The 14,845-nt window shown below is 39.4% G+C and overlaps 1 protein-coding gene and 1 non-coding gene across 2 annotated transcripts; one reads left to right on the forward strand and one right to left on the reverse strand.

Annotated features, from left to right (window-relative positions):
* Positions 1-4: 4 nt before the first annotated feature.
* LOC131362236 (vitamin D3 hydroxylase-associated protein-like) lies at positions 5-14,841 on the reverse strand. The gene is made up of 15 exons (XM_058404124.1): positions 14,614-14,841; positions 13,935-14,048; positions 13,274-13,414; positions 8,939-9,072; positions 6,836-7,042; positions 6,500-6,540; positions 6,304-6,428; positions 6,097-6,222; positions 5,652-5,749; positions 5,469-5,568; positions 4,210-4,253; positions 3,894-3,933; positions 3,167-3,275; positions 2,705-2,850; positions 5-720 (listed from the first exon to the last, which is right to left on the reverse strand). Exons 1-15 carry the CDS (start codon positions 14,788-14,790, stop codon positions 583-585), a joined length of 1,740 nt encoding a protein of 579 aa, XP_058260107.1. The 5' UTR covers positions 14,791-14,841; the 3' UTR covers positions 5-582.
* trnaf-gaa (transfer RNA phenylalanine (anticodon GAA)) lies at positions 11,535-11,607 on the forward strand. Its single transcript has one exon. It is a non-coding gene; the product is annotated as a tRNA-Phe (tRNA).
* Positions 14,842-14,845: the final 4 nt, after the last annotated feature.

The following is a 14,845-nucleotide window of genomic DNA, read 5'->3' on the forward strand; positions in this document are numbered from 1 at the left end:
TAAAAAAGATTAATTGCCTTTTTATGAGTATGCAATTAGTGAAGTTTTGGTTAACAGTCCTTGATGTAAACAATTCTTCAAACTCATGAGGTGCTTAAACCCACAAACAGAGAAAATACAGGTCATCTGTTCTTTACATGTAGTCTTCTGAGTGTTACACATACTTGGCTTGTAATTTTTCATAAACTAATAATTAAGTTAAATGCCCAACTTGTTTTTATTAACCCATGTCCCCTTGATGTTATAACTACCTGATCTGTGTGTATGCAAATTAGAGGCGTTTAGGCGTTTACAACCTGAAAACCAGACAAATTTGTGTGTATGCAAATTAGGTCCCCATTACTGATGAGTTCTTGTTATGTCCCCATTAGGTGTTAAAAAAACAAGCACAGAAAATTTGAGATTTAAGAGAAAATTTGAGATTTGAGATTTAAATCAAGAATTTCAAGTGATCTTTATGTTCCTAAAATTAAATTAGATTTTTTTCAAATCTGTAGGACCTCAGGAAAGTGGTGTCCCCATAACACACCGGCAGAACTACTGACCCCACAATGTTTTAATTACAAGAAAATGTGTGTGTGTTTAGTGGTGTGTTTTGGAGTGCTTGTTCTTGGCAGAGAGCTCTTCCACTTCTCTCATCAGGCGTAAACACATCTCTTCCTGCCAGGGCCGAGCCACACACTGCACTGCTATGGGAAGACCCACACCGCCTCGTATCGCCTGTAACACACATACACACACACATATATATATATATACACACACACACAGATCACAAACATAAACAGCACAGTTACTGTCCAGTACTATTAATACATTAATATTCAAGGCTGTATCAGTCTGAAATTTGAATCTTTGGAAGCAATAAAGTGCCGCTGCATCATTCTCTTTAGGTAGAGATGAAACAAGGGGTTAAATCCCAATGCACCACTATCTTCAGGCAGCCAAACTGCATTGTGGGAAACCATTAGCCAAAGTGAAAACAGACCATGTCAAGTTTACACAAGAAAGACAGCTCAGTTTCATTATAAAATAAATCTTGGACACTGCTGAGCATCATATGATAATTATTACAAAATTAATATATAATTTTTCCTTCAGTGACATTCCCATGGTTAGCTAGCGAGATAGGTTCACTAGTTAAAACTAGCAGATATTGTGTCAAGATTTTGTAAACATTTCACACAAGTAAGCTGACTGATGAAGCCAAATCATTCTCAGGACACTCAACACCGGTGTCATTAAACCAGTCAGCAAGTTACACTGAGCAGGCATTACATTATGACCACTGTCATGTGGTAATAAGATTAATAAGACTGATGATCATCTCATCATGGCACCTGTTAGTGGGTGGGATATATTAGGCAGCAAGTCAACATTTTGTCCTCAAAGTTGATGTTAGAAGCAGGAAAAATGTACAAGCGTAAGGATTTAAGTGAGTTTGATGAAGGGCCAAATTGTGATGGCTAGACCACTGGATCAGAGCATCTCCAAAACTGCAGCTCTTGTGGGGTGTTCCCGGTCTGCAGTGGTCAGTATCTATCAAAAGTGGTCCAAGGAAGGAACAGTGGTGAACCGGCGACAGGGTCATGGGCGGTCAAGGCTCATTGATGCACGTGGGGAGTGAAGGCTGGCCCGTGTGATCCGATCCAACAGACGAGCTACTGTTGATCAAACTGCAGAAGAAGTTAATGCTGGTTCTGATAGAAAGATGTCAGAATACACAGTGCAGGGCTGTTTCAGCAGCAAAAGAGGGACCAACACAATACTAGGCAGGTGGTCATAATGTTATGCCTGATTGGTGTAATTCCCTACAGAGATTTCTCTGACTCTTTGCTAAGATAGCGTCTGGTGAAGCCTGAGGTAATTATCAAATGGTATGGTCCGCTGTAGGGGTGTTTGACAGTGGCAGTTATGTGTCTTTTTTTACTTATTCACAACGAGAGAGCAATGCATTACTTTTCAGTATTTTTTGACATGTAAGGATGTACTGATGTAATTTGAATGTGCAGAATGTGAAATTTGTAGTTAGGAATTTAAAGTACAAATGGCCAGACCCCCCCACGAACCACTGAAACAATCCCAAACGATTAGCGTGTAAAGTTACATAGAGGAGAAGAAGAAATGATGAATCTTGCCCCCTTGTGGCAAGATTCGGGATTGCACTGGCTGTGAAACGAAACCTGGTCACTAAAACTCTGACCATTAAAAAAACAATAATCAAAACAAGAAATAACTTGTTCTTTAAATAAATATCAAAATCTAATCTAATCCAAGTTTTTCTTCTTAATATTATCATCTCCAAGACAAATCCCTTCTTCTGTCTCTCTTAAATTGTATGCTTTTATTTATTGTCACACAAAACAACGTTAACGAATTAATTACTCAGGCTAATGAATATTAATGAGCACAAACGACTGCTTTATGAATATTAATGAGCATGGGTGACTGCTTTATGAATATTAATCAACAAATGGGAAGCCAATCCAGAAGAAAGCACTCAAACTATTTAGGCTGCAATACCTTCAACTGTGATTTTATGACATAATTGTCTATAAAATGGAATATTTCTTGAGTTAAGAAACATCTTTAGTATTATAAACAGGTTGTTTCACCTCTCCTGCTACTGGAAAATGAATGAATGACATGAATATCAATGTTCGGAGGTTCAGTTTGTAAACTGTTTGTGGTGTCTCATGTTCACCTTGACGAAAGTCTTGTCCCAGACGTCTCTGTAGTTCCCTGTGTAGTGTTTCAGCTGAGCTTCATCCTCGGCTGTGACCTCGGTGACGGGTACGACTCCGACAGGGAAGTTGAGCACGTTGTACAGTGCAGTGTAACTCAGGGCACCTACACACAATGATGCAAGCTTTACACAAGTTTAGCCTCGCCCACTTGACAATCAGACACAGAACTAATCCTAATTTGTACAACATTAATCATGTTACTTTACCCATGGCTATATAATATAGATTACAACTAGGTTGTGGAGAAGAACCACATATGGGTGTGACGGTCAGGGGTGCACATACTTTTGAACATGTTGTGTACGCTTAAGAATTCACTTCTAACCTGGTAAAAGCAATACTTTTATAGTAAGCCGGTTTAATTCTAGTGTAGAACAGAATGTGTTTAAATCGAAATAAGACAGAAATGTGTGTATTACTGTTTAGTTGTCCGGTGTAGTTAAAGTTATAGGCTGGACCCAGCATGGGGCAGAACAGAACATCCAGCTCCAGCTTCTCCCACTCAGCTAAAGTCTCCTGGATATAATCCTACAAACACCAACAACCAGCTTTAAAGTTTCATCTAAGCGAAGTCTAAGCAAATATAGCAATACATACATTATATGGCCAAAGGTTTTGGGACGTCTGCCTTTACGTGCACATGAATGTAATATGGAGTTGTCCCGCCCTTTACAGCTATAACAGCTTCAACTCTTCTGGGAAGGCTTTCCACAAGGTTTAGGAGTGTGTTTATGGGAATTTTTGACCATTCCTCTAGTGCATTTGTGAGGTCAGACACTGATGTTGGACGAGAAGGGCTGGTTCCCAGTCTCTGCTCTAATTCATCCCAAAAGTGTTCTATTGGATAGAGGTTTGTACTCTGTGCAGGTCAGTCAAGTTCCTCACAGTCAGTCAGTCAACTCACTCATCCATGTCTTTATGGACCATGCTTTGGTCACTGGTGTGCAGTCATGTTGGAACAGGAAGGGGTCATCCCCAAACTGTTCCCACAAAGAGCATGAAATTGTCCAAAATGTCTTGGTATGAAGCTGAAGCATTAAGAGTTCCTTTCACTGGAACTAAGGGGCCGAGTCCAACCCCTGAACTCAATGATTTGGAGGGGTGTCCCAAAACTTTTGGCAATAGAGTTTACATTCAGGTGCATACCTCAACTACTTTGTGCTGTTTCCACAGATCTGCTGGAGAGCTACACACACACACAAACACACACACACACACACACATATACACAAAGTGTGTGAGTCCACAAGACATGGAAAGACACAAAAAGTCACCCGCTGTGGTGTTATCAAAAGTCATGGAGTAGATTCAGCTACACCACATCACTATCACTGAGAAAATCCAGCATTAAATATCAAACATCAATCACGCCTTAAAGAATGAGTGAATATTGTGTGCAATTTCTTTTCCATAAAGGACTGTAACTCAACAGGCACAGTTACAGGAAGTGGTTCACTCTTACCTGACTCCACACGTGGCGTTTATAAGTGCAGCCATGCGTGGATACTGAGGAGAGGGGAAAAAAACAGAAATGTATATTTTTATTACAAACACAGTCTAAGAAGAGTGTAAAGAAATGTTTGTGCAGTTTGAGGAAGTGTTGGAGATGATTTTTAAGGAATAATTCTGTAAATAAAATCATGTGCGAAGTAGAAAATTATATTAAAATGATAGCAGTGAGATTACAGTCTATAAGAACTCCAGCAAATAAATATGCCTATATGAATGTGCTACTGAAAATAAATAATAAAAATAAATTAGAATAGAAAATAACATTTTAATATTATTAAATAATAATAAATATTTTAACAATAATATTTATTATTAAATAAATAATATATTATTAAATAAATAAATAAATAATTTAAACTAAATTAAAAAATAAAATGTAAATAAATTTTAAAAAACAATAGAAAAAAACATTATGTATTGTTGTTATATATTTCTTTTTTTTAATTATTGTCTGTTGTTATTATCATTTTTATTTTTATTATTATTATTATTATTATTATTATTATTATTATTATTAATTTATTTTGTTTAATAATAAAACAGGCAAATAATAAAAAATCAGTGTATATACAGTATATGTATGTATTTTTTCCATTTCATTGTCTGTATCCGATCTATACTCGAGTCATGGGGAGCCTGTGCCTATTATTATATATTTTATATAAACTCTAAAAACATTACACAAAGAAATGTGATATGAAACATTTTAAGAAAGAATTAGTTGTTACTGAATGAGAAAGTTTAGTTTATAAAATAAGTAAAACAGAAGTAGCAGATTGAATTGATTTGTTTTGTAATTTTTTATTGCTGTTATATATTTTTAATATTTTTTAAAGTATGGTCTGTTTATTATTATTATTATTAGTAGTAGTAGTAGTAGTAGTTGTGGTGGTGGTGGTGGTAAAACACAATAATTCATTCATTAATTAATTAATGATATATTTTTTAACACACATTATCACATGAAAGATTCATTATAAATTGGAAAAAGGAAAATTAAGAATATTTTTAAATCCCTCATCATTAGTCCCTACATTATCCACACCATTTACAACCAAAGTGCAGTAATCACTAAGAGTGTCACTGATTATAAATCAATTATTATCAAAAACAACTGATGTATAATATATAACGAATTGTCGCCTCTCAAAGCGATCTTTTATGATATTGTGCAGAAGCCTGAAGAGGTTGACAGTAAATGAAACTCACAATAGGTCGAAGGATCAGAGAGATCATCCTCTTCATAAACATGGGAAGACCGTAGTGCTTGGCCTGATACTGCAGACACGGATCCACAGGGCCAGGCTTACTGCAAACACACAGTGTTCTCAAAGATAACAGATCTTGTCACGGTCTAACGAAGCAATAGTGATAACATGAGATTCGACTCACAGGTGCTCTAGAAGGGTGGCGCCTCCATCTGCCAGGTTTCCCCTCGCAACATATTCGTTGATGGCGGTGAACATTTGAGGAGGGTGGAATCGAATTAGCTATCGAGTAGAGAAACACACACACACACACACATATATGAATATAGATGTATATATTTACGTAAGCCGTTGAAAAAGATTTGTATCTGAACATTCGGAACTGAACTAGTCAGATCAGATTTACAAGTTTTCTATGTTCTAATCTTGATGGTTTCCTCAGTCAAGTGCTGGTTTTGATCTTGTGATAATACTGTGTTCACAGTTTTCCTCTCCTTTCTTATCTATCTATCTAACTAAGAAAAAAGAAAGGCTTTGCCTGTGTGAAATCTGATCTAAGCTCTGCTATGGATTATGGATATTACTTCTTATTATCGTTAGACCCAGTGATGAGGCTCGAGCACTGATACCTTGTGTCCTGCTTTTTCCAGGAGCTCCTTGGTCTCTCGTAGAGCTCTGCTCATGCTCGGAGACGGCTGAAGGTACCCGTCGTTCTCATAGTAACCGATCCTCAGAGGCTTTGTGCTCTCGTACACCTGTTCATAAGGAAATATGAATAAAGTACCAAGAGACACGACACACTATGATGAAGTACTGAAGAGGGCCGTGTTCAGTACCTGCTGGTTGAACGGTATCGGAGGAACCGTAGGGTCCAGAGTGAACATGTCTGTGCAGAGTAAAGCTCTCATACACAGAGCCAGACTCTCCACATCATGGGCCATGGGACCAATAGCTGACAGAGCTGGAAACACACACATTTGTTAGCTCTTACTCTCAAAATATAGGAAGTGATTTAGTGGCACTGTGCTTTACCTGTCTTTCCACCTTTTACACATGAAGTGAGTCCGCGCACACTGCATGAAAAGAAGGTTTTAAGGAACTCTTTACATCAAAACATTACCATAGTATTATGAATTACGGTAAGACTGTATTTCTATGAATCATATCAGATCATGTGATGCATTATAATGCATTTTAGCTGGTTAACTAGACGCTGACAAGCTGCTGAATTGGCAGAGTGGCTAGTCGGCTATAACATGCTAGACAGTTTGTATATCTGTTAAATAAAATACAAGGATTATCCATCATAACAGTGCCGTGATATGCTCACCCCATGCTCACTTATCCTGCAATTAAATAATAAAACACCTGATCCTGTTGTTTGTGGGTTTTAAGCCGCAGATGCCACAGAAGGCTGCTGGGATGCGGATGCTTCCTCCGATGTCGGATCCCAGACCCAGAATAGATCCTCCTCCAGCGATCAGAGCACCTTCGCCTCCCGAAGAGCCGCCACACGTCTTCCCGAGGTTGCAGGGGTTCACCGTCCTCCCAAATATGGGGTTACTACATTCATAGCTACAACAAATAAATACACACAACAGGTCCTTAAAGCATCAGAATTTGTTCTGCTAATATAAGAACATAGGACCTTATGGTACATACATAAAAACTGCATAATTTTTTAAGGATTATTGCAATTCATTTTTATTTTATAAGTTGAATGAGACTAAGGGTCTTGAATTCACAGGTGGAAAAGCACCCAGGTTAGAAAACACGAAACTAAAGGACCCACTACAAGAAGTAAGGTCTTGTCATGTCATGTCATGTCATTGTCTCCCGCTTATCCAGAACCGGATCGTGGGGGCAGCAGTCTAAGCAGGGATGCCCAGACTTCCCTCTCCCTAGACACTTCCTGCAACTCTTCCGGGGGGAATTCCAAGGCATTCCCAGGTCAGCCGAGAGACATAGTCCCTCCAGCATGTCCTGGGTCTTCCCCAGGGTCTCTTAGAAGATAGCCTAAATTTGTAGTATTTCAAGCAGCATGGCAGAAAATCTCTTAGTGCTGCTAGATCAGCGTATCTATCCACTGTAATTAAAAATAATCCTAGAATCTTATAGAATATTGTATTAAAATGAGCTAGGATTAAACCGCCTCAAAAGCATGCACGCCATCAAATTGGCAAAAATGAAAATATTGATTATTTCCTCATCAAAATCATTAACTTGTGTACTAGATTCCTTACATACATTATTCTTAAAGCAGGTAATACCAGAACCAAGTGACCTCTCCTATGAACAATCAATTCTTTTGTTAACCCCATCATTGAAAAACCCGACCTTGACCCCAACAGCTGTCCAACTAGAGGCCAATATCAAACCTTCCCTTTTCAAGATCCTAGCAAGGTTTGTAGCACAGCAGTTAAGCTCATTCCTGCACAGGAATAACACTTACAAAGTCAGGATTTAGGCCTCATCATGGCACAGGGACAGCGCTGGTTAAAGTAATAAATGGTTGTGTCTCCTTGCTGATCTTGCTTAATCTTAACGCTATGACAGAAATACTTGTACTAGAACAGCATGTACCTAAACATGAGTTTCATAATGTGCAGCAGTACAAGATCTTGGAGTGATTAAGTAAACAACTCCAGGCTTTCATTTAAAGATCATGTAGATAATATCACCAGGGTAGTGTCCTTTTGAGAAATATAATTTCACAACATAATGCAGAAAAACTAGTTCATGCTTTAGTTTAGTGCCCTTACTTAAACACAGAATATATGATCATACCACTATTATCTTACACTGGCTATTTACACTAGCTCTCAGTCAGATTTTGGATAGATTATATAATACTACTATTGACCTATAAAGCACTAAATGGTCTCACACTGCAGTTCCATCTCGTATACTTTGATCAGGCTATTTGTTGGTATCAAGACTACAGAAGTTACGCTGTTATATCTAGTCGTGTCTGAATTCCGATTCTAAATGATACTGAAAATAAAACTAAAATGTCCAACTAATAACTTTCTTACATGACTTTCAACAACATCCCAGGGCCCATTTTCAACAACTTTCCCTCAGGATGATTTCAAAATACAACAAATGGAGATTGGAATATAAGCAGGCTCATATGCGGTAGTTCATTTTCTCCTCAGCCAGTCAAAGTCAATCACGAAAAGCACTGGTGAAAGTGTCTTATCATTAGTTAATGATCAACCTGCACAAGATGTGGCTTTCAACTTGATATCAGTTTGTTGATGTGAGATAAAAAGAGACTAAAGCTGTGCATGTTGTAGCCAAGAAGAAACAAAGTCTTAGTAAGTGAGCAGGACAGCACTGAGCCAAACTGCTAGCATTTGTATAAACATAATGAGTTAAAAAAAAGTGTTGGATTTCTCCTAAGTAAAACATTGAGGTTTGAATCCTGTATTCCATAAGCACAGGTTGTACATGTGGAGTGTTTCTTACTTGAGGAGACCCTGAGGGATATTAGTTTTGATGAAGGGGATGGCACCCTGCTTCTTCAGCACCGAGACCACCACACTGTCCTTAATGGCAGGATCATTCAGCTTAGTCAATACACCACAGGTAGAGTCGTAGCCCTGAGGACACACACACACACAAAAGCTTCTTATATTTGTTTTAAAAAACAGATTCCTCCTGGGGGATTTTTACATCATGTGGAAAATTGGTCTGTTTAGATTCTTCTCAGGAGCAATGTTAGAGGTGATACCATCCATACGGAAAGCTCACATGACTTTTATCTACAGTGATGAGACTGAAAATGTATATTATGTGTACTCCTAGCCCTGAAGACACACATACACACATGATTGCTGTATGATGTCATACTCAACACACACATTTACTGAAAGTGTATAGCTATCTGTAGGTTTTTGTCCCACATTCTGTCTAGGTGTGTGTATTGTGTAGTCATCGTGATCCTGGAGAGATGACACTTTATTACATTTTATATGTGTAGATGAGACGACCTTGAACAGGGTGTCCTCACACCAGAACCATAAATATGTGGCAGCTTACAGGCAAAAAAAGAAACACAACTCACATTCACATCTTTTACAGAAACAATTCCTCCCTGGTTTTGACCTTACTCATGTTTTTGACCCATTTTCTCTCTATTGCCCTGTTTTGGTCTGATCATTTGACTCAGAGGCCAAAAAACAAATTTATGCCCATTTTCCCAAAGCATTGAGTGTCTTTGTCATGTCTCACTCCACAGTGGAGGTTAATATGAAGCTCATATGAAAGTAGACACCCAGGACTTTAAGAATTTGTAGTGGTTTATAAGTATTTATGTTTTTCCCTAGTTCACTAGGGGTGATATATTTATAGAAAAGTCCAAAAAAGCAGATGCTCCAGAGCAAATCACATTTATCTCATTTATACACCTGAGCACTTGAGGGTGAAGGATCCTGCTCAAGGACCCAACAGAGGCAGCTCAGCATTGCTGAGGTTTGAACTCACGACCCTCCGGTCAGCCGTTTAACGTCCTAATCTAAGCATTTTGTTTTCACTGTTTATCATCGCTGAAGTTCTTGGCACTAATTCCTCCTCTCTTTATCATATCATTATCATACCTGTTCAGCTGAGTCACCCTTTAGCATAAATGTGTGTTACATAAATATACACACCTCACTGTATTTGTTACTCCTACACAATATATAACTCACAATGATGTTAAATATTAACCTGAAATCATTATCCAGGACACACCAATGCATTATGGGAATTCATCACAAGAGTAGGAATTCTATCTGAAATCATCTGAATGTTCTCAAGCCACATCCTGGTCACACCCACATGCCGCTAACCTATTTCGTTTATGAGTTGTGTATGCACAGTGTGTAATGTTGTGCGTCTTGTTCTGTAACATTTTGTATGAGAATGGATTCTGTTGGTATTAACTGGTCTGCCATGGTCTTCTTAGTACTAAAGTCCTCACTAAAATACAGAATGTATGACCACGCCACTCTTTTCTTACACTATCTACACAGGTTCCCAGTCAAATTTTACACAGATTATAAAATACTACTGTTGACCAATAAAGCGCTAAATGGTCTCCCACCGCAGAACCTCAGAGATCACTTGGTCTTTTATGATCCGTATACTTCAATCAAAAGGTGCAGGCCATTTGTTGGTATGAAGACTACAGAAGTTATGCTGTTATAGCTAGTCTTGTCAGAATTCTAATTCTGAATAATTCCTGCAAAAGTAAAATGTCCAACAAATAGCTTTCTTAATACCGTACATGACTTTCAACAACATCCCAGGGCCAATTTTCAACTACTTTCCCTCAAGCAGATTTCAAAATACAACAAATGGAGATTGGAATATAAGCAGGCTCATGTGCGGTAGTTCATTTTCTCCTCAGCCAGTCAAAGCTAATCATGAAAGCTGTGTTGTTCTGTAACATTTTGCTCTGAGAATGGATTCTGTTGGTGTTAAGTGGTCTTCCGTGTGTCTTTTTAGATTATTCGAAGATCATATAAGGAATCCTCAATAAATAATAAATATCTTTATCCCACACAAGCTTCCCTATCTTGAAGGTAATGATGATAATAGGCTTAACTCGTTATACTTATTCACACCCTATACTGCACCATGCACCTTCAGATCATCTAGCATCACCTATCAGGGTACAAGGAAGACCTGCTTCAAGACTCGTCTCTGTTCTGGTGTTTAGGTGGTGGAATGAACTTCCCCTAGGTGTCCAAACAGCTCATTGGCTGTCTAAAGACCTAGCCTACTGTATGTTGTCTCTTCTTACTGTATTACGTCTGCAAAAGAGTTTATAGACTGAAGGTGTTCTTAATCTAGTATCAGGTATATATATGTATATTCATTGATAGAGACTTCAAAGCACTTCTGTAAGTCGATCTGGGTGAGAGAGCGTATGCCAAATGCCATAAATGTAAAACAGACAGCAGTCTCAGCACTTCTAACAGCACAAACTGCCCCACAATCAGGGTGGAAAAGACATGTGAGGTCCTCATGAACCACACCTTTAGGTACCTGCTCTATTTATTTATCTATTCTACAACGTGCCGAAATAGCTCAGTTGGGCGAGCATTAGACTGAAGAGCTAAAGGTCCCTGGTTCGATCCTGGGTTTCGGCAGCTGAGGGTGGATGCTTGTAGGGGCAGTGGTGGCTCAAGTGGTTAAGGCTCTGGGTCATTGACCGGAAGATCAGGGGTTCAAGCCCCAACACCGCCAAGTTGCCATTGTTGGGCCCTTGAGCAAGGCCCTTAACCCTCTCTGCTCCAGGGGTGCCGTATCATGTCTGACCCTGCGCTCTGACCCCAACCTCCAAGGAAGAGATATGCGAAGAAAGAATTTCACTGTGCTCTAATGTATATGTGACAAATAAAGGCTGTTTCTGTTTCATTTAGATTTTGGTCTTGCTCAAGAACCCAAGGGGGGCAGCTTGGCAGTGCTGGGGCAACAACGCAGAGCCTTAACCACTTGAGCTACGACCACATCGCTCTATACAGAACGATAGATTGTGATGATAACAGTTTTGATCTGTGTTTGATGATTCATGTCCGAACTCTGTTATTATGTGCACTGTCCTAATTTACAATATTTACAATATGTATGTTAATATTATACCATTGTAACATCCCAACACGAACGCCAACCCTCTCCGGAATACTAATTACTCACGTGACTCACTGATTGTTTTCCCACGGACATAAATACCCCACGCACGCATTGTTTTACGCGAAGTATCGTCCTCACGTGACCTACTGAGCGTTATTCTGTGTTTAGATTGAATTTGTGTATGATCCTTGCCTGTTTTCCACGACCGATTCCTGCCTTGTCTATGATATTGATTTCTGTATATGACCCTGCCTGTTTCTCTGACTACATGCTTCGTTTGGTGCGTTTGGTTTTGTTTTCTCATCCAAGTGGTTTTTCTGGTTTTGACTTATTTGTTTTTGATTTTGATTTTGCCTGTGTGTTCGTTAATAAAGATCCGCTTATGGATTTGACTCCTGCAGCCTCCGGCTCATCCTTATAACCATGTGCAATATCATCTTAATTCCAAGGACCTTTTTTGTACATTTTGTGTATGTAGCATATTTAATGTACACCGATCAGACAAAACATTATGAGCATTGAGAAGTGAAGTGAATAAGACTGATGATCTCCTCATCATGGCACCTGTTAGTGGGTGGGATATATTAGGCAGCAAGTCAACATTGTGTCTCCAGAGTTGATGTGTTAGACGCAGGAAAAATGGACAAGCTAAGGATTTGAGCGAGTTTGATGAAGGGCCAGATTGTGATGGCTAGACTACTGGATCAGAGCATCTCAAGGCTCATTGATGCACGTGGGGAGTGAAGTCTGGCCCGTGTGATCTGATCCAACAGACGAGCTACTGTTGCTCAGATTGCTGAAGAAGTTAATGCTGGTTCTGATAGAAAGAGGTCAGAATACACAGTGCAGGACGGGTCAGGGCTGTTTTGGCAGCAAAAGAGGGACCAATACAATATTAAGCAAGTGGTCATAATGTTATGCCTGATCACTGTATATTTCATTGATATTTCTCTTGTGTAATCTTAAACCAGTTTCTGGCAAAAGATTTTTCCGGATTAATAAAGTTCTATCTTATCTTATATAATAATATCAACATGATAAAGAAATATATTCCAATTAATGATGATGCTCATACAGTCACCATTTCTTCTCCAATCCAACTGTAATGGATTTCTAAACCAAACCTAAACCATGTCACTGTCCAATTCTATGTGTGTTAGACAGCGTTACCATCGTCAGTACCTTATAATCCACGTTGTCCTTGATGCTGACGGGAATGCCGTAAAGAAGGCCGTCTTTGTGTGACTCGATGTCTTCCAGTTGTTTCAGACTCTCTATGAGGACAGCAGTGCCACAGTTCAGTTTCTTGTGCACCTCCAGAGCCTGTAAAACACAGGGCAAGCTGTTCGGTTCACGTTACACAATTTGTTGTCAAATATTTAGTTATCAGGTTTCACACACTGGAATTTCTGCATAGTTGTAGCCTTAGTTAAATGTTGCGTTGGTGCTAAACTCTTGGCAGCCCTTAGGATAGAAGTATTCAAACTAATCCCCACAGCCACACCCACGCTACCAGAGACGTGGTAGAGTTCCTGATCCACTGGGATACACAATTACGCATTCATATTCCTCTTTTCTTGCATGTGAAGATTATGGAGTGGAGCGTTTGGAGTGTTTACTGTTGATCAGATGTCCATCAGTGAAACAATAGATATGGTTACACAGTAAACAGTGCTATAAACACGTCCATAACTCAACATCTCTAAAGACAAAGACCTGACAGAGTTAATGGATGGCAGAGAAGGTGGATGCGTAACTATACACAGGTGAAGTCTGAGGTATGTGTGGGTATGGGATCACTCTGTGAATGTTTAAATAAGTGAGAGGTGAGAGTGCACTGGACCTTCTCCATGTAGGCATGGAGCACAGCATCGGGCTTCAGAGATCCTCCTCTGATCTTCTGACTCAGTTCAGCCAGTGGGAGAGTCACGATGGAGCTCAGATCAACACCAGAGTTCTGCAGATACAAGAGTATTCAAGCCTGATGTTACACAATCAGATAGACAGACAGAAAGGAGACAAGCAGATATATAATTTGACAGACGAACATGTGATCTGACAGACAAACAAACATACAGACATGTAGCTTGACAAAGAGACAGATATGAAACTTCACAGATAGACATGCAGTTTGACAGACAGACAGAAAGATAAAAGGGGTAGACCAATAGGCATGTAGCTCATCAAATGGGTGGATAGAGAGACAGACATGTAGCTTGACAGACAGGCAGATATGTAGCCTTACAGTCAGACAGACAGAAATGTAGCCTTACAGTCAGACAGACAGACATTTATGTTAATAAATATTGGTCAACTGGGAATGTCAGAGAGATAGCAAAGCAATAGCAACAAAGTCTCTCTCTCACACACACACACACACACAAACACACAAACACACCACACACACAAACACTCCTGAGCTCTCTATAAGATTTTCATATTGTCCTTTACACACTTTGGTTTTGCAGTGATTTCATTCCAAGCTGTGGATGAAGAAAGAAACAGTGTGTGTGTGTGTGTACCTGAGCCTTAAAGAGGCTGATGGCTTTCTCTGCCTGTTGGATCTCCTTCTCTCTCTTCTCTCTGGCTCTCTGCAGTTTCCTCTTCACCTTCTGCTGTTCTCTCCATTTCAGCAGTAAAACACTCACACCGGCAGCACAGAGCAGCGGCACTGCTACACGCTTCCACTCACCATCCATGTCTCAGCTCACCTTCTCCAACCTGTTCCTCCTGATACACTCACCTACAGTGTGA

Source organism: Hemibagrus wyckioides, linkage group LG11, assembly GCF_019097595.1.
Source record: "Hemibagrus wyckioides isolate EC202008001 linkage group LG11, SWU_Hwy_1.0, whole genome shotgun sequence".
NCBI classification, from domain to species: domain Eukaryota; kingdom Metazoa; phylum Chordata; class Actinopteri; order Siluriformes; family Bagridae; genus Hemibagrus; species Hemibagrus wyckioides.